This window comes from Augochlora pura, chromosome 4 (genome assembly GCF_028453695.1).
Source record: "Augochlora pura isolate Apur16 chromosome 4, APUR_v2.2.1, whole genome shotgun sequence".
NCBI lineage: Eukaryota > Metazoa > Arthropoda > Insecta > Hymenoptera > Halictidae > Augochlora > Augochlora pura.
This window is the reverse complement of record NC_135775.1, coordinates 24896628-24919553: the sequence shown is the minus strand read 5'-3', so window position 1 is coordinate 24919553 and position 22926 is coordinate 24896628. Positions and strand designations below refer to the sequence as shown.

Below are 22926 nucleotides of genomic sequence, written 5' to 3'. Positions count from 1 at the left end.
ATACTTTCGCTCGATCTCACATTTGCGCGCGATTTATCCGCGAAGCGGCCGGGGACGGTTATATCGAGGACGTAAAAGACTTCGACGAATTCGGGCGACGGTATCTCGGGTCTCGCCCGAGCAAACGGCGTCCCGGCTAACAATTATTGTTCCGCACGATCCAATTATAATTCCAATTTTCGTCGTGTTTGCGGTTAAACACGAAGGATCCAGCGATGGAGACGCCCGCGGGGGGTGGGGCCGCGGCGACCGTGGATCGGCCGAAACCGGCCGGAAACTGTTGAAAAGTCCGCGCGGAAAATACCGGCCGGCCCGAGATTGCCGCTGCGCACACACGCTCGCGAAATTAACATTTTTCTTCCTTTTTCTTTTTTGTTTTCTTTTCGAACCGCGAACCAGGCAATTTATCGAAGTCGCGCTCGTCGCGAAAATTCCGGGAAAAATTCTCGGCGGAAATTGGCCGACTTTGACCGGCGATAGCTCCGTGAAAAATCATTGCGGAGAGATGACTACTTTTTTTTTAATCAAAGCTTGAAATCCCTAGTTTAAGACAGTATTACTGAATTTCAAGATTAACGCACCCTTAATATTAATATAATAATAATATTATCTCGAAACTTGTCAATTTTTGACGATCCGCACTGGATTTGTAAAATTTTTTTTCGCGATGCCGTTTGCGCTAAAATAAAGTTCAATCTTTCCTGTTTATTTCGAAAAAAATAAAACGTAGCTACGATTTTTTCCCACAAAGTTGCAGCGCTTTAAAGTTACCCTTGCATTTTTCGATGCGTCAAACATGACCTCGCATTTAAAGGGTTACAGCGATTTACGCGCATCAAATCTTAAATCCAGGTAGGCTATCTTAAAGTAGAGATTTCAAGCTTTAATTTAAAAAAAGAATCATCGATCTACGATGATTTTTCGCGGAGATACATAGCTTACAAATCCACGCTTCACGCTACAATGCAGACCTCCGGGCGCACGCGTCGCCTGCCCCCACTCCTCGCGTAACTTATTCTCCCGCGAACGCCGATCGCAGCCATGGTAACCCTCCCGAACCCGATAACCAGGCGATCCGACTAATTTAAATGCATGCCGCGCCGCCATGTAAATTCCATAATGGATCTTTGTATCCGTGAGCGCCGGAGGTTCTCGTCGCGAACGTATCCCCGGACCCGTTGCACGCTTAACGATCGCCCAGGAAAAAGCGTTTTTGCGACGGGTCTTCGAAAGCGTAAACTCGCCCGCGGCTGCGAAAACTGCGCGCGACAAAAACCGTTTAAATATACCGCCGTCCATAATATTTTCCTATCCGCGTCTGTTCACGGAGCGTCGCCCTTCCCCCGCCCCCATGCGCCGTCGCTTTTTTCCGAAAAGCCTGACGTCAGTTTGCAGCTATTTGCCCCGTCGGTGGCTCTTTACGGAACTCGATGCTACGACTGCGGCTAGTTCGGAACCACGGAAAGTTAAGAAAACTCGCCGGTGGAACGCGGATGTTTATGCAATGCGCAAGATTGACCGCGTCGATTGCGCATGTTGGAACCAAACGCAGTCTTGCTTCTTAAACAATTTTACTAAGTTTTGATTGTTAGGTTATTAATATGTTTTTTTTAAATATTGTCATTCTTATGTGAATTGCATAACTTTTAATGTGGTAAGGATATATATTTGGCATTTTCAAGCAAATTCAACAAAACAGCCACCAATTTTTAACAACAATTTAAAAACGCGAATCGTAGTCCATAAACCTGCAGTTAAAATATTGAAATAATCGAAGGTTCGAGGAATCGAAATCGCTGAGCCGGCGAAACCCTTTCTCGACGCGTCAATTCCGCGATGTTGGGACGAGAAAGCGTCGAACGATAGCGCGGAAGACGCAGCCGTCGAAGAAAAGTGTCAAAGAGTGTTTACATGTTGTCCTCGTCCACAGTTTAAATGTACTTTCTTTGTCTGGCCGCCTCTTGGCTTATGTTCACAGCGCAGCTATAAAGCGACAGGCACCCGTCGTTCCCTCGGCGTTAGAATGTCGTCGGCGGGGCAACCCTCTCGTTGGAAACAGCCTTAACGGCGACGCGGAGGACCGTATTACGCGTCGCGAATCTAATTCAGTTTATTCCGCGGATTGAATAATGGAAACGGCGCCCTCGAGCGCTCACCTGGCGTTTCGATGTTGAAGGCTGATACTCGAAAATCACGCGACGCTTGGGGAAAAATGGAACAACGTAAAGTTTGTAAGGGAGTGAAGTAAAAAATTTATTTACAAAGTGTCTTGAAATATTGTTTAATTCCTGAGGTGATTTGAAGCAACTTTTTCCTTTGCGAAATTGCAATCCGAGGTTTCGTTTGCGAGTTATTAACGAAAAACAGTGACCAATGAGGGGCGACCATGACTCTTATTGGTCTCTTATTGGTCACTGTTTTTCGTTGATAGCTCGTTAACGATGCCTCGGAGAATATTTTTGCAAAGGAAAAAGTTGCTTCAAATAACTTCAGAAATTAATTACTTCCCTTTGCGAGTGACTTTTGCAACATCCTATATTTCTGAATATTATTATACAAAAATAAACATTCAGATAATACAGACTCCATTGTATTCACATTAATTTATAACAAAAACCTATGCCGCGAATATTGAATACTGTTGACTGAAATTATTCCCGCTTCACACCGTATTCTTTAATTTCATTTTAACATCTTCCAATAATTTTTTATTTAAATAGTATTGTAGAGCAGTGGAATTTTAGAGCACTTTTCGATTTTATCGTCAGCCGAGTTCGGAGACACCGAAACGAACGCGCAATGGACGCGATCGAAACGATCGTAGCGGCATCGTTTGTATTCGACGAACTTTTAAATTGTTGATACAGGTTCGCGTTATCACCGCGACGATGCTAACTCGGGATTATTACAGAGCGCGGGCGATCGTCGGAGTTCGGAATAGCATGTTTTAGCGTCGGTTTTAGTTGCCTTAAAAGTTTTTCACGGCCCGTGAAACGTTATTATTAAGCAATAAGCGAACTGTACAGGAATGAAACAGCTTTCGTGTCATCGAACGCCGGCTTTGAAATATTCAGAAATAACTCCAAAATTTCTGGATACTGCAAAACTTGAAAATAAGCGATCAATGATATAGATATTGTTTTATTGAACTGTATTGTATATTAATTGGAAATCGCTACTAAATCGCTATTAAAAATTTATAAAATAGTCAGTTCAATTGTGACATTATTTATACCAAGAACTTCGTAGGTGCATTATAAGAATCGAAATTAAATAATGAAACGAAGAATACTTAAATGAAGAATTATTAAACGTAGAATAATTAAATGCTGTATTATTAGACGAAGAATAATTAAATGAAGAATTATCGAACGTAGAATAATTAAAAGAAGAATTATTAGACGAAGAATAATTCAATGAAGAATTATTGAGCGAAGGATAATTAAACGAAGAACTATTAAACGAAGAATAATTAAACTAAGTCTAATTAAACGAAGAATTCTTAAAGCAAGACTAATTAAACAAACTATAATTAAACCAAGAATAATGAAACAAAGTTCCATTAAAATAATAACAATCAAATAAAGGCTAATTAATTAAACACCAAGCCAACAACAAGACCAGCAACAAAGAATCTCTCAAGCATCACGAACGAAATCTTTTCGGCTCCTTCGCAGCAGCCACCGAAATCGGATGAGCTTCGTATCATTTCAGCACGGTTCTTTCATCTCGTTTCTGCCGGAGGGAGTTCTTTCCCGCAGCGGCGTTCTTCACGATTTCGCGAAAAACAAGGTCCGAAAGCGGGACCGCGCATAAACAGCCACGGGTCTAATGAATATTATTTCGCGCCGGCATTTTTACAATGGCCGACGGTGGATAAGAAAGGTTCCGTCTCCCTCGAACACCTGAGAGATACACCCTCACCCTTTCTCTCTTTTTTTCCTCTCTACTGTCTCTCTCTCTCTCTTTCTCTTTTTCTCTTTGCTCTCTCTATTTCTATCTCTGTCTCTTTTTCACTTCGCTCTCTCTATTTCTCTCTCTTTCTCTCTCAGCTGTCTCTCAACACCGAGAAAGCCTCGCATAAAGAGGGCCGAACGCCGGAAACATTTAAACAGTTTTTCCACGGCTTTTCAGCCCCGACCACGGATTTTCCACGGCGCCTCCCTCTCCTCCGCCGTTCTCCCATTTAATTCGAGCCGCCCCGTTTATTCCGACTTCCGGACCCCCCCAACGCCCGCGCGCGCGCAGCCCTTCATATCTCCGCGGCAGCGTCCGCGAATGGAATTTCGAAACAAAGTCAAAAAACTAATTAACCAACAAGATACGAGATAAGTTCCGCGGCGGTCCCGACGCGGATGGAAATTCGCCGGGAATCCGCGCCGCCGGGTTATGTGGCAACGAGATTGTTTCGCTGAATGGAAACTTGTTGTGTGCCTTCGAGCCGGTAATAAAAGACGAACGATCTCCTCGACGAAGGCGGAGGGGAGGGGGGAATGATGGGGGGAAACGAAGGTGAGAGAGAAAATGAGAAATGGAATGAGAGAGGAAATAAGGATGAGAATGAGGGAGAAAATGAGAAGGAGAATGAGAGAGAAAATAAGACGGAGGATAAGAGAGAGAGACAGAGAGAGAGAGAGAGAGAGAGAGAACGAGAATAAGAGAAAAAATGAGAACTGGAATAAAAGAGAAAATGAGCCCAAAAATAGGAGAGGAAATGAGAGCGAAAATAAGAAAGAATGAGAACGAGGCTAAGAGAGAAAATAAAACCGAGAATAAAAGAAAGATAGAGAGAATAAAAACGAGAATAACAGACAGAGAGAGACCGAGAACGAGAGAGAAATGTGCAAGGAAGTTCGCAGCGCGAAATCAGCCATAATTAAGCGAATCGTTACAGTACAATCTATAATCACTCGAGAAGTTATTACTCCCGTCCCTCCTCCTCCTCCCTTCTCTTTCCCCCCTCCACCCCTGCCTTCCGGCGAATATTATTTGATGGCTGTGTTAATGAAAAAACTTCGCCGGCCGACCGACCGGCTCCCGAAGAAAAGCCCGACTTCGAAAGTTTGATTCGAGCAAACGTTTATTGCGCCCGGCCCAACTTTTCATCATTTTAAATGAAAAAGTTAAATACGCCCGATCAAATCCGGCCGTGTTTATCGGGTAAACGGTCGGACACTCGCCGGGGTGCATTAATTACGAGCCACGGTCTACGAAATGTGTTCGCTCTTACTTAAAATACGACGATGGCGTCGACGAATTAATTATTGCGTTTGGGGCGGTGCTCTTTGTTCGATGAAACGTTCGTCTGATTTGATTGGGGAATGTTTATGATCATTTCTGTACACTGTTAAATTTACAGAAAATATTGTAGGGTGATCGATTATGGCAGTGAATGTGCAATAATTGTGTTTTTTGCTCGAAGAAATTTATTTCTTGGCTTAGTGAATGAATTAATAAAATTACCATTTTTAGGGCTCGATTTAAAGTGCTGTAACTTTGCGAGAAAAAATCATAGCTGCATTTTATTTTTATAGAATTAAAGAGGAAGAATTGAACTTTATTTGGGTGGAAACCGCATCTTTGAAAAAAATTTTACGAAGTCTACGCAATTTTTCAAAGTTTACCATGATAATCGATACGATAGAAATGGTAATTTTCAAAGCCACAAACATGGTCTCGTATTAAAAATGTTACATTAATAAGGGCGTATCGAATTAAAAATCTAAATATACGATTTTAAAGTGCAAATTCCAAGCTTTAATTTAAAAAAATACTCATCATCCTGCGATCATTTCTCGCGGAGTTATCGTCGGTCAAAGTTGGTCAATTTCCACCGAAAATCGCTGAACGCATCAATTTGTTTAAGCAGCGTATTTCAACGTTGCGCTGTTTCGTACGAAATAATTCGCGAATTTCGGCCGGTGAACAAGGGAGGGGGTGAAACAAGCCCGTCGCCGGTGAAATTCAATCAGCCGGCGCTACTCAAGGGGTTCCGCGGGAATAAAACGTGAATCGGTGTGAAAGTAAAGGACCCGAAAGCAATCGCGGCCCTCGTTAGCCCCCGCCGTCCTTTGCGAAATCCCTAATGAACGCAGATTGCCGATCGCAATTAACGCACGTCCGAAATTAGCAACTAACCCGGCTCTCGGTTCTCTCGCTCGGCGGCCGAGCCTCGTCCCGGATATCAAACGACCGGCGTTTCGCGCGAAACGCCGAGAGTGCGAGAAACGCGCGACGCCGAAATCCACCGAAAACCGGAAGAGAGGGGTTACCGCCGCCTCGTTAGCCTAATGATCGCGCGCAGACTTCCTTGGCAGAAACGGGGAACTTAGCTCGGGCTGCGAACAGTGCATCGGCGAGAGCCAACGTTGATTAACCGGCCACTCTTCGGGCTTTGATTCCCGTCGGCCATAACCGGAAATCAGACACCGCCAAGATTCACGGTTCCAAACTTACGCACGCGTGTTTTGGCGCGACTTAATGCTCTCTTGCGGCTTGAGATATTTGTTTAATTATTTTTTATGACAATGGTTGTTTGCAATAGGTTTTTAGAATTTTTTAAAATTTATTGGAAATTTTTGGGATTTATTACGATTTATTAGGACTTATTGGGATTCTTTTGGATTTATTAAGACCCTATTATAACTTATCAATATTTATTAGAATTTATTACTAGCTACTAGTTTTTAATAGGATTTATTAGAATTTATTGAGATTTAATAGGATTTATTCGAATTTATTACGGGTTATCAGGGTTTATTAAAATCTATCGGAATTTATTGAGATTTATCATCGTGAAAACTCACTGAAAACAATGTTCCCCACATGTTCCATTCAGGGATTGAATAATATTAATCAGAAGACTCACCTCGACGACGTAATGGAGTCCCGAAAGCGTCATTCTTGCCACAGAGTCTTTCCTTCTGACCGGTTGTTGCCATCTTCTCAACGTGACGCCCTGCGAACAACAATTGCCTCGATAAAACAGCAACTCCAAACAGCAGAACAAGCTTCATAAAATAACAAAGCAACTAGTCGCAAAACTCGCAAAAATCGCAGCGACTGAAATGCGACGTTTATATCGATAGATTCCTGAAAAATGATCTATCCCTTACAAATCACGCGTAAAGGGTTAACCGCGAAGCGCGGCGTCCACGGTGCAATTTCCATGAGGGAACGACTCGATTCTACGGGGCAAGAAGATCTTTTCTGCGCCGTTTCCGCGGCGGAAACGCGTCGCCGAAGTTTACTCGTAACTGTTCCAGAAAAAGGTAAACAAAGGTGTACCTTCCCGCCGCCATTACAAAACTTCGCGCGAGCGTGTCGCGTTTCCGTTCTGAACAAGTTTTAATGGGACTCGAGCCGATAGCTCGATGTTTGAGCTCGACAATCGAACCCTGCCACGTCGAATTCTACCTGCAAACTTCGGCTCGGAATTAACAGGCCCTTTTTTTCACCGGCGAATTACGGCGCGCGTAAAAAGGACCTTCGCGTGACAGAGACCGTTTGCTCTTATAGTCTGCTCTATAGTATGCTCTTTACTGTAGTCGTTCGATTCTACTATCGATAGGGTTATCGTTCAGTCGATTATACTGAACGGATTTTTAATATTGATATTTAATACTGATTTTTAAATTAATTATTATATTTAAATAGTGAGTTAAGTTTAAGAGAGCAGGACATTTTATATTAATTTTAGCGTTCCCGGTGATCGAATGACGGTGTCGGAGAGATAATGGAAAAATATATAACACGCATTAAACTTCGATGGACGTTAGTGAATTTTATAAATATATCGGATAATATAAAACAATGGTGCATTAAAGGTAAAATGTTTCCGACGTTCTCCGTGCAATTCTCTAATTACTTCAATTAATCCGTTGGAGTATCAATCGCGAGAAATTATTTGTTAAATTTACCTAGATGTAGTTCTATAATTATATATAACTATAATAAAATACAATTATAAATAATAAAAATAATAGAACAGTAAATTAACGTGACGAAGTTGTCGCGATTTATTCCACAGCGTCGATGACTATTTTTTATTAATAATAAACTACTGCGCCAGATAGAAAATTTATATTTATAATAACTTTACTTCAATGTTTAAATATTAATCCTAGACAGAATTTAACTCCGATTCAGGGGGCATGAATAGCGTTCGCATTTAGTATGCCGTGTTCCAAGCCCTCGTAACGAGCCCGACACGATATTACAGGGCGCGAAGGGGTTAAAGAAAGGGAACGTACCCGTGTTCCCGAACGGCGTGCAAATAAACAATAATTAAGTGTCCGGAATTAAGCTCGCCGGGGGAATGCGACTTCCGGCGGTTTGTCAAACACGGCGGCTCCATCATACTCGAAAAGGGTTAATAACCAGCGGGCTTACCTCCGGCAGATCCGTGGTATCTGGCACGTCCCTTGTAATATCAGGATCCGGCGGCCTGTGTTCCGGAACAAGGGCACCGTACTTCCTGGACGCCATTCTCCGTCTTCGGTCCAGCCATCTTTGTCTCTCGGCGGTCTCGGACTCCTCGTCGACGCCGAAGAATTGCGCTGTCTCGCGTTTGATGTAACTGGAACGGCGAACGACCGGTTATAAATCACGTTACACGGTGCTCTCACACGATTCATACTAATTTTTCTCTCGTAAATTTAGAATTTATAACAATTTAATAGTTTTAATATTTTTTAAATTTTATGGAAGAAGAGAAGGTCGAATAAAAATTTAAAAATCTCTTTAATAATTAATAGAATATAAAAGCGTTCTTTATCTATTTTCTGTGCTCAATATTTCATCTATTTTTCACGTTAATAATTCTAATAAATTAAAAAAAAAATATAGCAATATTCTTAAACTAACGTCTACACATTAATACTTATCTACATCAATATTTAATCTAGTTATTTAATTATAAATGCATAAAATCGTAACAGTATTAATCAAAATGATTCAACTCCCCCTATTTAAATTAATAAAAATGAATAAATATATAAATAAAATAAAATGAATATTTTAATAGTAGTTATGGTTGCTTACTTCCTGACAGCTTCCGTCCGACTCATGTTCCTCCTCAGCCTGGGTCGTTGTGAGCCGGGATTGCTTGCAGAGCTGGTGATCTGTACATGAGGTTTGGGTGCGCTGGGTGCCGACGCGCTTCTGCTGATATTGGGGCCGGACCCCGAGCCGGTGACGGTGCCAGGCGTGACCATAGGCATCGTTGCTGTGGTGGTGACCGGTGTGACCGGCACTGGGTCCGCTTGCGAGGGCCCAGAACTGCCAACCGGGTACAAACTGATGCTTTGGCCATTCTCGGCATCGGGACCGTTCGAGGACACCGTCGACGTGCCGGTCGTGCCGGATCCTGGCGATGGTTGCCTGCAAAATTAATTGGACACCCGTTAGATTGAATTAGAAGATGATAGGGGAAAGAATATGGCTCAGGTATTATTGATTTAATATTGTATTGTTGGGTATTGAGAATTGTAGATTGTATATCGAAGATTCAGTATTCGATATTGAATATTATATATTAAATATTGAGTAGTGAGTATTCAATTTTTAATATTGAATATAATATATTAAATATTGAGTAGTGAATATTCAATATTGAATATTGAGTAGTTAGTATTCAATTCTGAATATCGAATATAATATAATAAATATTGAGTAGTGAGTATTCAATATTGAATATTAAATATAATATATTAAATATTGAATAGTGAGTATTCAATATTGAATATTAAATATAATATATTAAATATTGAATAGTGAGTATTCAATATTGAGTACTGAATATTGAGCATTGAATATTGTATATCGAATATTGAATATTGAATGTACAATATAAAATACAGAGTACAGAATATAAAATATATAATATACAATAGGGAATATTGAATATTAAATATTGAATACTGTATATTGAATATTGAGAATTGAATCTGTATATAGAATATAAAATATTGGATATTAAATATCGAATATCTAAAAAAGTACTTCCAAATCGTTAGCAAAATTTTCACAAAAAATAATTCATAATTTCTACCTTCTCCGCGGTCTATTTTATTCTTAATGCGGTCCCATTCGATTTTGTCACGTTCACCCTGCCGGCTAATTTACAGCCTCCTCAAGGTTTTTACGGGGATTGGAAAATCCGCGTAAAAATCGTTCGTGCCCCCATTAAAATCGCAAGCCGGGCTTCGTCGTCTCTGGTTCCCGCGCGGTGCCACAAATACGGCTCGCCCACGGACATGTTTACTGTTCAACTTTTAACGATAAACCAATGACGCTGCTGCCGCCGCCGCCCGCAGCGGCCGCATTACTTTTACAACTCAGCCCGGGATAATAAAAGTCAGGCCAAATGGGGATTCAAAAGGAAACATTCGAAACATTGTTAAAGGCCGCGGCGAAACTTGCCCCGAAAAAAAAACGAGCGAACTTTCCGGCGAACCTAACGTCGCGTGTATGCAAAAGTTTGCCGCGTGGGTTGCACCGGCGCTGGTGCTCGTTTCGAACAAATACGCGTTGACGGAGGAAATAAATATCGGTTTGGTTGTTGATGGACACCCGGTAGATTTCAATGCGATATTTTAATGTTAGCAGATCTTCACGAAATTGTCGATTTTCAAACTACTGTCATTTCGTCAAAAAATTTTTTTTCGGAATGAAATTGCAATAGATTTGAAGATTGAAGCTTCCTCTTTAAAACGACCTACTCAAAATTGCTCTACGATTTTTTTTTACTCATATTACGGACGTTTGAATGAGAAGAAGAAATGCGCAGTTTATATCCCCCGAGAACCTAATACGCTCAAATTCGCTCCCCATTTTTGATCCATAAAACGGCGAGAAAAAATCGTAGATCAATTTTGAATATACCATTTTAAAGAGGAGACTTCCACCTACAAATCCGTAAAAAAGACATCCCTGAAAAAAATTTTTCAACGATTTGAGGCGCGTTTCAATTTGCCCCATTTTTGACACGAAAAGGACCTCCAGTTTCCACTCCGCTATATTGTTAAAAAAAATCATGCGCCAAAACGAGTACAGTACTTCAAAAGTAGAAGCTTCAAGCTTCAAAACGAGTCCAAATTGATTGCCGTACGATTATTTCCCACAGAAATATCACAATTCAAATATCGACAATTTTACGTAAATTCGCCGTGCATTAAATCTTTCTCTAAAAAGCGTCAGCTTCGAGTCGCAGGAAAAATCGGAAAAACTGGAAAACGGCTGCCCTAACCAGGTGACAACGTTCATTGGTATAGGTGGTTGCTACTCGGCCGCGTAATCCCGGAAAAGACGCGTTCGGTAACTTCCAATCAGCGCGGAGAAGTTTTCCCTCGGTAAGTGGGCGCGGGTCCCCGAAAAATTACACTTATCGGACTTCCGGCGGAAGCGGAAGGCGTCCGGTGGCTCCGGGGATTGTTGTCGGAGGCTCTCGGGGGCGGATCCGCGCGGGCCCGGCTTTTCCACGGGAATCCCGTGAAAGAATGCCGGGACACGAAACCGGCGAGTCATGAATAGATGAGAGCCAGATAAAATTGAAAAGTTCGCCGTGCTGCGTTCCGCGGGGATACCCGTGTGCGCAGAGTGTCTCCGAGTCGCCACTTTCGGCTCCACTCTCTTACTCTCTCTCTCTCTCCTCTCTCTCTCTATCTCACTCTGTCTCTTTCGTACTCTTTTGCTCTCCTTCGCTATCTTTCTCTTGCTCTACTTCTCACGCTCTTTTACTCCCTTTTCCTCAATTTTTTTACCACCCTCTTTCTCTCAATTTCTTACCCTCTTTTCCTCAATTCTTTACTCTCTTTTTCGCAATTCCTTATTCTTTCCTCCTGCTTTCTTTTTTTCATCTTCCTTCTCTATTTCTCTTACTCTCTTTTTGTTAGACTACGTGATCCCAATCTCTCGTTCTCATTCCACTTTTTTACTCTGTTTCTCTTAATCTCTCACTTCTCAATTTTTCGAGGTCTTGATCTCTGCTTTACACTCTCTTCATCTCTTGCCCTTTCCCTCTCTCCGTCTTTTACCTTTTGTCTACTTTTCTCAGTCCATTTTTGTCTTAATAGCTCTTCTTATACCGTGCTTTGTTCTCTTTCTCTCAGGCTACGTGATCTCGTTCGATTTTTCTTATTTTACTCTCCTTACTCTGTTTCTCTTTACTCGACATTATTTCTTTTTGTAACACGAATATAGATTGAAATTTGTAATTTTAATTTTTTTGTATATCTGCAGTATTGTATTATTATATTACTTATTATATAAAATATTTATATATACATTATCACAGTATTATATTATTTATTATATCCGACCAGTGTTCCAAAAGTAAGGCAGTCAATATTTTCGAAATTAAAATAACTATATAATATACTAACATAACTAACATAACTAAATCATAACAGTAGCATTAATGATAAATTCGCTCTTCAAGCAAGCTTAAAACAGAAGCCCCAAATAAACATTTTTATAATTGATTTTTAAAATGCGGCGAGTAATACTCTAATGCTCTTATTTTTGCTCTCTATTTATTACTACCACCTTTCTCTCTCTCTTTCACTCTTTCACCCACTTTCTTGCTATTTTTCTTACTTTACCAACCTCAGCCCTTCTCTCTCTCTCTGTCTTTCTCTCTGCACAGGCTTTCTCCCGCGGCGGGATTACGCGAGCGAGTTTATAAGCGGCGCACATTCAACCGCGCGATTTCCGATCTGACTCGCGCGGGAGAGAAAAAGCCTCCTCCTTTTACCCGCGTAGCTACTTCGTGACCCGGCGATTTTCTTTTTCATCGTGTGTGTGCACCCTTCTTTCTCCGTATAAGCCTCCGCGCGATGCACCGTGAAAGAGGGCGCAGATAAGGCTGCGCTAAAATTCGAAATTGGAACGGTCGCCTTGTAATGTAAAGTATGTTATCTCTCGTCGCCGAGATATCGTCGATCGTATCACTTATTTCTGTTCTTGGTTCGGAATTATTTTTAATTTACTTGAACTAGTTTGGTGTATATTTAAAATAAGTGTTTTCAGATAGGTTTATACACTTGGAATTATTATAGAAGTGTGATAGAAGCGTGGCAGAAGCATTGCAGTAAATCTGTTTTATTTTATGAAAAAATTGGGGTAATAATAAGGGAAATGTTTTTTATAAATTTTATTTTGTAGTTTGTTAATTGTTAAATGTGTCAGAGTAATTTTTGATAATTTTATAAGAGGGTATTAGACGTGGCTGTTATATTTAATATGATCTGTTATTATATGTTATATATTATATTTTAAATAGTAGCTATGTTGAATATAATATATTCAATATTTAATATAATAGCTATATTTAACACTCTTTGACACGGTTCTCACGAAATTACTCTGACAGCTATCACTTTTACCACAGTATCTATATTATAATATTATACTATCTATATTATATAAATATCAATAATATAACATTTAATACGATTTAATACACTATAGCATTTTAAATCGCGAAATTTCACGTCGCGAATAAACCAATAAAATAAACTTCAAGAAAACCATAGCATCGAAACAATAATTTCGAAAAAGAAACCACCCCTATCACCGACAAAATTGCATTACCAAGAACACATATATAATCATTATATCCATATATAATTTTCCAGCGGAATTTATAGAATGATCAAAGGTGTAAGGCAACGGCTACGTATCGCGTCCACCGGCGTGCAATTACGCGGTACAGTTTTCGGTGTTTGTTAACAAGTTGGAGTCGCCCTGCGCGGCGCGTAAAGTACACGGGAGTAAGGACAGAAGTCACACGGAAATCCCCATAAGTTTTGAACAAATATTGGACGCGTTAACGAGCGAAGTCAAAGCAGCGTAATTTTCCTGAACAGGGCCGCCTACACACACACACACACACGCGCACGCACACAGTTACGAAAGTTACACAGCGGTTCGATATCGTTGCAGTTGAAATTTTCTTGCGGGTGCCAAGAAAGTGGATCTTCGAAATCGAAGATCGCTGCGTTGTTTAAATTATTTGGGATTTAATGAGGAGGCGTAGGGGAAGTAAATTTAAAGTCTGTGTGTGTTATTATATAGTTGGATGTGATATATAGGATGTTAAATGTGATATTATATGTTAGATTTTATATTATGGATTTCTGTATTAGAGATTTTTATAGTATATAATTCTATATTTATAGACTTCAATATTATATAATTCTCTATTTATAGATTTCAATATTATATAATTATATATTTATAGATTTCAATATTATATAATTCTATATTTATAGATTTTAATATTATAGATTTCTATACTATATAATTCTATATTATAGATTTCTATGTTATATAGTTCTATATTATAGATTTCTACATTATATATTTTTATATTATATGGTTCTATATTATAGATTTCCATATTATATAATTCTATATTATAGATTTCTGTATCTTATACTTCTATATTATATATTTCTACGTATATTTCGATATTTCAATATTTCCATATATTTCTCCTCTTTTCACTATCTTCCATATATTACTACATTATATTCATTCTTATATATTAATAATTTTATCTATCACTTACATAGACATTAAGATACTACAATAACATCGACAGCAAAGGATTGTTACTTAACAAAACCATTAACCTTCCCTCTAAAATCATCCTTAATAAAATACCAATTAATACACAAAGGATTTACAGCTTAGAAATTAATAAATCGGTGTAGAAAGCTTCGCGAGGCCGAGCGCGATCGCGTCGTGAAAGACGGACGATCGCGGACGAAAACAATGAAACGACGGCAAACAGAGGAGGCATAATTGTGTCTCGTGACAATAAAACTCTAATATCCGGCGGTGGCTCGGGGGGGAGGACGTGTGCACGGGCCACGAGAAATGTGGGACGTACGGAACAGGGCGCAGAAAGCGGAAGGAAATTGGCGGTCGGTCGACAACTTGCCCCGGCAAATTCTCTCTCTCTCTCTCTGTCTCTCTATTTCTCTCTGTTCGTTGAAAAACCCGCCTCGTTCTATTCCCCCATATTTAGCTTTTTTTCCACCATCGGTCCCGGTTATTTTCCCTTCAACGGCCCGGGATCACGGAGCTTTCAACCTGCCAGCGACACGCTGCACAAAATTTAAGACCGGACTGATGGAAAACGAAATGGACGGGGTAGGCAACGCGACCAAAACAGAAACGGTAATAATAGATTTTTACATGGGGGCCGTAGAGGAGCCGTGCGAACGGTTTTTCTTTAATCTGCAGAAACGCTTCCCTTGCTTTTCATTTTTATCTTCCGGCTTTGCCCCCGCGTTTTTTCCAAGCTTTTTTCCACGAATTTGCGGCGCCCGCGCGCAGACCCGATATCGGCTTCGTAAAAATAGTAGTAGCTCGCTGGATAATGTTTTCACTTTATTAGAATGGCTCTCCTCGTTTTGTTCGGATATGGATTTTAATTTTTTTTTTTTTCTTTTTCGGTGATTTATTTTTAAGCCCGACATTGAAACTTTTAAATTCGCTTTATAGAGCGACTAAGCTCGCGACAGCGGAGATTGGGGAATATTTTTCGGAGGATGCTGTTTCCAGCGGAGCTCGATCCTTTCTCTTTATGTTTGAAAAAAGGGAAAAGCTCGGCTGCGATTTTTTTTAACCAACGCTGCGGTACTTTGAGGTAAGCCCTGCATTTTGCAGCGTGACGCGGACTTGTGTTTGAGTTGCCGTGATAAAGGCGTGTCGGGATTAAAATCTGGGAAGATTGACTGAGAGTTGAGGTGTGGAGCTTTAGTTTAGAAAAAGTTTGATTCTGTCGAATGATTCTTTATGCAAATGATTTTTCATTCAAATAATTCTTTATTTCTGTACGAGGAAATTCTTATCCTAAAAGAATCTTATTCGACCGAAAACAAGGGTCACTTTAAAGTGCCATAACTTTGCGTAAAAAAATCGCAGCGACTTGTAATTTATCTTAAATTAAACAAAAAAGAATATACTTTAATCTACCGTAAACGGCATCTCTGAAAAAAATTTTACCTCGCCCGTGTATTTTTTCAAACTTGACAATCTTACGATTTTCGATACAAAAATCAATGGCCCAGTTTAAAAAAATTATATTAAACAACGCGTAGCAAATTAAAAATCTAGGATACCTATATCAAAGTAGAGACTTCAAGCTGTAATCTAAAAAAAGTGCCATCGTCCTGCGATCATTTCTCGCGGAGTTATCATCGTTCAAAGTCGGCCCTTCCTGCTCGATTTTTCTGAGCATTTTATCAAAGTGTTATGCCACAAGAAAATTGATCACATCCACCATAATTACAGCAATTTGCTACATTTTCGAAGCGATTGCAACAAGCCGGTCGTCGAACACTTTCGTTCACGCGAGTGCCGGTATAATTATCAGCCCTTCGATAATACCGAATACGAAGCTGCAGCGATAAAGAATTTCGATTTAACATGTCGCCGCGGTTTATTACATATTTTATTCCTTCCTCGAAATTCCAACCGGGGGGAAATAGAAATTCACGGTGAACATCTGATTGTCGTTCCGGCGGTCGGCGCTCCGTGAAATATAGGTGGAAATTAATCTGTTACGCGGCCGTGGCTATAAAGCATTCGATCGCGGAACGTATATATAGCCTGCGGGGACGAGTCCGCGCTCGCCACGGACTTGAACCGCCCGCCAACTATCTGCTTAAGTTTCGACATAAATACGTCGGCGAAACGGGCGCGATGCGAACAGGAACCCACGTGTCCCGTTTTCGTTACGGCGGCCGCGCGGGGGACCGGAAATTAAATGCAGATACCCACGCCGACGCTCATTTCCAGCTTTCGCGGTTAACTGCCAGTTTATCAGGACACCGCCGCCGCCTCGATTAAGAACGCTGATACAATTATCTCTTATTTTAACTGGCTGCGCGAGAAACGTGACGCGACATTTCCCCTCCCCCTTTTTCTCTTCTTTTTTCGTGGAACGGAAGCCGCCGATCTATCGCGATCTGTGTCGAAAGATAAATTCTCGCTTTTTAGAAGAATTAAAGTGGTTCTTTTTACGAGAGATGGAGAAATGTAAATGGAATTTTTTTATAGGTTTATAGTTTGTTTACAGGGTCAAAGTTATTTAAGTGAATTGGTTGGGATAATGATAGTAAGGTTTTAATTGTTTTAAGTCAAGGTTAGTTATGCTGAAGTTAATTTAAGTATATTGTAGACTGATTTGAATGAAGTGGTTAGATTCGTTTGAGTAAAGTGATTAGGTTGATTTAAGTAAAGTGGATAAATTAGTTTAAGAAAAGTGGATGAATTAGTTTAAGTAACGTGGTTAGGTTAATTTAAGCAAACTGGTCAGAATAATTTAAGTAAACTAGTCAGAATAATTTAAGTAAACGTAATAAGTAAAAATTTAAGTAAAAATAATAAATAATCGATTCAATTTAAAGATCAACTAAATAATCGAATCAATTTGATTTATTTGAAAAGTATTCAAAGAAGCATATTTACTCTTCCTTTAATTCACTAAGCACTCTATAAACAACAGAATTAATTATAAACGTGCGCAACAATGTTTCATTAAATACAGTAAAAAAAGTAAATGAACTATGATTACGATTATATAGAAATATCCATCAAAGCGCGTACATCGAATCAATCGTATACGTCGGATCTATTGCATGTATCATCGATTAAATTGCATACCTCGATTAAATTGCATATCCAAATTAAATTGCACTTCGATTAAACCTGCATACATCGATTAAACTGCACGCATCGATTAAACCGCATACATCGATTAAACTACACGCATCGATTGAACTGCATACAGATCGATTAAGCTGCGTGCAGCGATGAAAACTGCACACATCGATTAAAACAGCACACATCGATTAAAACTGTACACATCGATTAAAACTGTATACACTCATTAAATCGATATATAGATCACGCGCCAGCAAAGAATAAACAACAAGATGTATTGGGTTGGCAATTAAGTGATTGCGATTACATTGATTTCTTACTTTACTTTCATCATCGTCAAATATTGCATTATTGCCAAAAAAGCAAGCATCGCGAGCACAATTTTTATGTTATACACGGTACATTAAAATGAAGCCTTGAAAGAACGGCGCACATCGGCCGCCGATTCGCGACCGCGTAAAATCCGCGCGGCAGCAAAGTCGAGCGGGCGATCATCGGGTGGCAAAACGGCGTGCTAACCGGTTAATGAAAAACTATAAATTGCCGGGCGTTACATCGGCGCCTCGATTTTAATATTAAATCGCCGGCTAATCGGGGAAAACGGGACGCGTGAATTTATGGTGAACGTGGGAACGCGGCTCGACGATACATTTCATGGGGTTTCCGCCCCCCCCGGCCGCCGCGGAAAAATCGTGGCAATTCGGGCGATATCGTTTCGATGACAAATAGCGCTGCTAATGTCCGAGAATTATTTTTTTGTTTGTCGGACGATATTGATAATCCGCCGGGATTAACCGTGGATATTTGATCTTTTTATTGCATTATTGTTTGTATTTTTATATTTGTATTTGCATTATTATTTGCATTTATTTGTTTGTAGTTGTATTATTATTATTATTTGTATTTATGTGCTCGCAGTTGTATTATTATTTGCATTTATACATTTATAGTTGCATATATTTGATATTAAAGTATTTAAGTATTAATATTCGATATTAATACATTTAAAAATCGGAAAGAATAATTTTTCCGGAAAACCGCAGTCGCACGAGTCACTGCCAGGATCCTCGTAGCGAGTTTCCCCGATTTCCTATTCACGCGGCTATCGAAAGATTATGTTTCTTAAGCGAGCCACGCTAAATGAACGACTATCGGCCGCGTTAGACCCCCGCTTTTCATATTTGAACGCGTCGGCGGGGCTGAATTATTGATCGCGCTCGTCCGCGGACGGAATTATACATAAATGATGGAGCGGCATTATCATAATGTAATATGTAATACCGTGATACGTTATTGGCATATTTTCGGTTTAATTAGACCGCGGATATTTTATATAGAATATAAAAATCGTCGAATCGACGATAAATAAAAATTTCTTTCACGGTTTTACTATAGTGATCCGATATTAATACGTTCGCAAGAAGAACTTAATTCGTTCGCGGCTCGCAATTAATAGATTCGCATTTCGATATTAATGCATCACCATTCTGAAATTATTTCAATTTGCATTCGGAAATTAATGCGTCCGCGTTCTGAAATTTATTTGAAATCGCGCACGACGGATCAGAATGCACCTTCTCTCGTTTCCGTCGTAAGTGCATTTAATCTGTAACCTGATTGCGCTGATGGAAAATGTTTATTCATGTGACGAGGAAGGGAAGGAGTGTTAAAATGCGGTGTCAGTGTGCTGTTGATTCGATGAGCTATTATTACATGTAAGGTCGCATTTAGATACTAATGTATAAATATATTAAAATAGTGATATTGTAATATACTAACATATAATATACATTAATATATTAACATAGTGATATTGTAATATACTAACATATAATATACATTAATATATTAACATAGTAATATGTCAATATACTAACATACTAATATACTAATTATTAATGGTATTAATATATAGGTATATTAATATATAGATATATTAATATAACAATATACTAACATACCAATCTACTATCGTACTAATATATTAATACAGCACTATAATAACTTACTATTATATTTAATACTAATGTTGCACCAAAGTAAACTACTTGTAGTATGGTATAAAATTAGCATAAATATATAGTATAATTATAAAAGTTAGAAAGAAAATTTGGCCGGTGTTTCCGGGCCGATTTTGATATCGCGCCGAGCCGGTCGCGGCGAATTTATCGTACGAGAATTAGGCGGCGCTGTAAATTTCCGCGGGCGGGCCGCATTTGGTATTCCCTTTTGCGCCGTGGAAATTCGTGGCCGATATGCCGTGGCAGCGGCGGCGGCGGTGATAATCATCGAAAATGCGTGTACGTTCTATTTCACCGGACTCGCGTAATTGCCGTTCCCGTTGAGCGGACCAACGGCCCCCCGCGATTAGGATTCGATTAGGTTACCCGGCGTTTACAAGTAAACGAGGCACGTGTGCGCGCGCGCGAGCGCGTCATCGCCGCTTCGGATTATTCGCTTTTAATGACAACAGTCCGCGAAGATGGGGAGTAAGAGAGGATCGATTAAAGAGGGGATGCCTAATTGAGCGGGTTTCACGGTGTGTGTAACAACCATGGTTGGAGAGTAATGTTGAAGTTGAGCGGCAGCATAATCGCTCGTCTTTGACTGCCGCGGGGGGGAGCTGTGCGTGTAATTATCTAATGCAATTTCTGACGTCGTCGTTCGCCGGCTCAAAGCACGAATTTCGACGGTGAATCCACCGGCAACGATAGCCTCTGGCCGACGAACGCGATGAAGGAGCTGGTGAGAGATCGTGATCGCTATAGTCGACGGATGATTGAGTGCCAAAGGATTTATTTCGATGTAAGTCGGAGCTTGGCGCAATGTTACAGCGGTTTAATCTCCCGATTTTTGACGAGAGCAATTCAATTGGGTTGTAATTTGATTAATTTGTGAGTCGGTTACGTTGTCAGTTGACTGAATTGTATTTTTATTACGTTGTAATTGGATTAAATTTTGATTCGATTTTATTGTAAGCTGATTAAATTGTATTTTAGTTATTTTGCAATTTAATTAAATTGAATTCGAATTACATTGTCATTCGATCCAATACAATTCCATTCAAATTGTACTGCAATTCAATTCAATTACACTGCAATATAATTCAATTCAATTGCAATTCAGTGGCAGTAGAGTTCAATTCAATTGTTATACACTGACATTAAAATTCAACAAACTAGCATTTGAATTACATTGTAATTCCATTGAACTATGTTTTAGTCAATTGTAATTTAATTAAGTAATTCGAACAACCAAGTCAATCGGATTACTAATCATATTAATGACAAACATAACCGAATAACTATTTAATTCCTACAAATCTTCGACAATACAAGCGTCCATCGTGTTACAATTTGTCGACGAATGATTTTATTCCCCAATAATTCCCTAGCAATACGCGATCATCGCGCACCATCGAAAGTATTCATCATACTTTCGCGATTCATTAATTCCCACATTTCCGAACAATTTATCGAGCACACATCGGCACCGTTCGATTGCCGATCAATTTTTTTTTTTCGTTCGCAAACACCGCTCTTTTTTTCTCCTCTCTTTTTACAATCGTCCACCATAAATCGCGAGCATCCCGGGGATTTTACGCGGTCCGCATCACGGGTCGCTATGTTTTACTGCGCGCGAAACGATGGTTTTATTTAATGATTACTCGGATTTACAGTAGGTTTAGGAAACGCGACGAAGGCGCGCAGCGATGGGAACGAACGAGCGGCAGGCTCGTTCTTGTTTCGTAGGAACGTCTCTGTGCAACGTTTTACAAATATTCGCGATACGGTCGAGGAACGCGCATTAATAATGCAGATTTATGTTCGACCCCGGCGAAAAATGCTGACCGGGAAGATGGAATACGGTAAGAAAATTCATCCGAGGGGGGGAAGCCGAAACGGGCAAGCAGTATGGCAAACTTTCTATGCGCGAGCGGTTCTCGCGGTTGCCGAAGAAAATGTTGTTTTTATGAATATTAAGCGTGTTACCCGGCCCGGAAGCTGTTTCTCTTTGCGAGAAGTTTTTTCGGCAGGTCTGATACCAGCGGGAAGTCGCGACGACGAGGGAATTAGGGTTGAGAAATGGACGGACGGACGCTTCGGTGTCTTCGCGGGTATTCTGCCGGTGGCAGTGTTTTATTGGCCGATGGTTTACACCGTACCGGGTTTCTTTGTTGGCCGATTTTGGTCGCAATACTCGCGAATTGGAAGTGGATGTTTCTTCTACTATTTTGTTTCTATACTGGATTGATAATTATTTATTCATTTCTTGAAGACTGTAATTCATGTTGGAGAGATGTGGAGGAATCAAGTGGTTAGATAAATGAAGGAGAAATAATCATAGATTAAAATAAAGTGGAAATTATTAGAGGATGGATCTGTGAAGTAGAAAGATCCATTGATCAGGCAAGTGAAGTAGAAAGGGCTAGTGATCAGACAGGTGCTGTAGAAAAGTGAATGGTCGGACGAGTAAAGTAGAAAGTACCAGTAGAGTCAGACAAGTAAAGTAGAAAATACCAGTAAAGTCAGACAAGTAAAGTAGAAAATACCAGTAGAGTCAGACAATTACAGTAGAGTATACCAACATGATCAGACAAATAAATTAGGAAGCACCAAAGGCCATATAAGCAAATTAGAAATATCTAGCTATGAGAAAAGGAAAGTAGAAGCACCCATTGATCAGACAAACCTAGTAGAATCATCCATAGATCAGCCAAATAAAGTAGAAAATTCCATTAGAGTCAGACAAGCGAACTAAAAATATTCCTGGAACCAAAAAGTAGCTCGTGCCGAGACCGGCAGCGGTAAAAACGAAACGTCACCGCCTAAGTGGAAAAAGCAAACGAAGGGTCAGACGAGCATAAATCTCGCGGAAAATATTGCGAAAACAGGCGAGAGCGCAAGACAGTCGGAATAAAAAAGGCGAACCGGTCGAAAGTTTGCTGCGCGCGATTCCTTTGCACCGACGCTTATGAAACCTAGCTATAACCGTGCACAGAGGCCGGAGAACCACCACCAGCACCCACCCTCCCCCTGACGAGGGGGTGTATCGCGCAAGGGGGTTGGTTCTCCGGGAATTCATTTCCCTCGGCCCTTCATCGTGCCACCTGACTCGACAACATTTACAATTACCCGCGGCACCGTAATTGTGCCACTTACGTCGAAACTTGCATTTATTTTCAACTAATTACAGCCTGGAGAGGGCGTGCATGGGAGGAAGGGTGGGGGAAACCGCCTGGGAAAC

The 22926-nt window shown here is 40.2% G+C and overlaps 1 protein-coding gene across 1 annotated transcript in view; it reads right to left on the bottom strand.

The window, feature by feature from the left end:
- The window catches only part of Rho-5 (rhomboid-5), a 342352-nt gene that overhangs the window by 22658 nt on the left and 296768 nt on the right, over positions 1–22926 (bottom strand). The window contains exons 4-6 of the mRNA XM_078178102.1: positions 9043–9381; positions 8392–8578; positions 6869–6958 (exon numbers count right to left, since the gene is read on the bottom strand). Coding sequence (XP_078034228.1) covers positions 6869–6958; positions 8392–8578; positions 9043–9381 — 616 coding nt within the window. The remainder of the gene's footprint in view (positions 1–6868; positions 6959–8391; positions 8579–9042; positions 9382–22926) is intronic.